Source organism: Penaeus monodon, chromosome 21 (genome assembly GCF_015228065.2).
Source record: "Penaeus monodon isolate SGIC_2016 chromosome 21, NSTDA_Pmon_1, whole genome shotgun sequence".
Taxonomy (NCBI): Eukaryota; Metazoa; Arthropoda; class Malacostraca; order Decapoda; family Penaeidae; genus Penaeus; species Penaeus monodon.
The window spans coordinates 35,461,251-35,462,110 of NC_051406.1; the positions used below are offsets into that span (position 1 = coordinate 35,461,251).

Sequence of the window (860 nt, forward strand, 5' to 3'; positions counted from 1 at the left end):
GAGATTGTACGAGAATGAAGAAGAATGCTGGCAAATTTCCTTTATTTTACTCCTCTACGCATTTTCCTTTGCATTCTCCCTCGTTTCTCCATCTTCACCTTTCCTTCTACCTTCCTGCTGCCCTTAAAATCCTCCCTAAGGCTTCGTTTCCACTCTACATCTTGCCTTCTTTCCTTGTGAAAAACTCTACGGACTTTGACTCCCGCTTTGAGTACCTTCTGCATCGTGGTCTTGTTTCCGGCCTGTGGTTCTGCTCGCTCTCCAGCTTAGACTCGGACTCTCCTGTTCTCTCTACTTTAACACTTTCTACGTATTTTCTTTACGTGGACATTTTCCCCCTTTCGGTTCACTTCTTTTCAGACTCGACCACTGGACTTTTATTTTTCTTTAAAGACTAAGTTTGATTAGGTTTCTGTGACTTGTTATTTAACGGATTTTGTTTTTTCATACTTCAGTTCGATTGATTAAAGAAAAAAAGAAATTTAAAATGTGATTATCATGATAATGAATAGAATAAACATAAATATTTCATGATTAACACCGTCACCAAAGTCCCTTTTATTTTTGTTATGACCTCATGACCCCTCCGACGTACAAATGACCTCTGCCTCGGACGCCCTACGGATCTCCCATCCCCCGGCACTCTTCTGAAAGCATACTGTTCCCTCCTCCAGGTGTGCCAGGGGGAGGGGCTCGAGGCGGGAAGGGAGCCAAGGGCGCAGGAGGAGGTGTCGGTCGCTATGGTTACCGCGGCATCTCCAACTCGGGGGGCTATGAGATGACATGGGAAGGTAAGCACGCTTCTGAGATAAGGAGGTAAGGTTGTAAAGAGGAGGGGCAGCCGGTGGGTGTGTGCGTGC

At 45.7% G+C, this 860-nt stretch overlaps 1 protein-coding gene across 2 annotated transcripts in view; it reads left to right on the forward strand.

The window, feature by feature from the left end:
- LOC119586437 overlaps positions 1 to 860 on the forward strand; it is a 24,346-nt gene that overhangs the window by 19,540 nt on the left and 3,946 nt on the right. For both annotated transcript variants that reach the window (XM_037935165.1, XM_037935166.1), the window contains exon 2: positions 675 to 791. In XM_037935165.1, the coding sequence (XP_037791093.1) occupies positions 675 to 791 (117 nt within the window). The remainder of the gene's footprint in view (positions 1 to 674; positions 792 to 860) is intronic.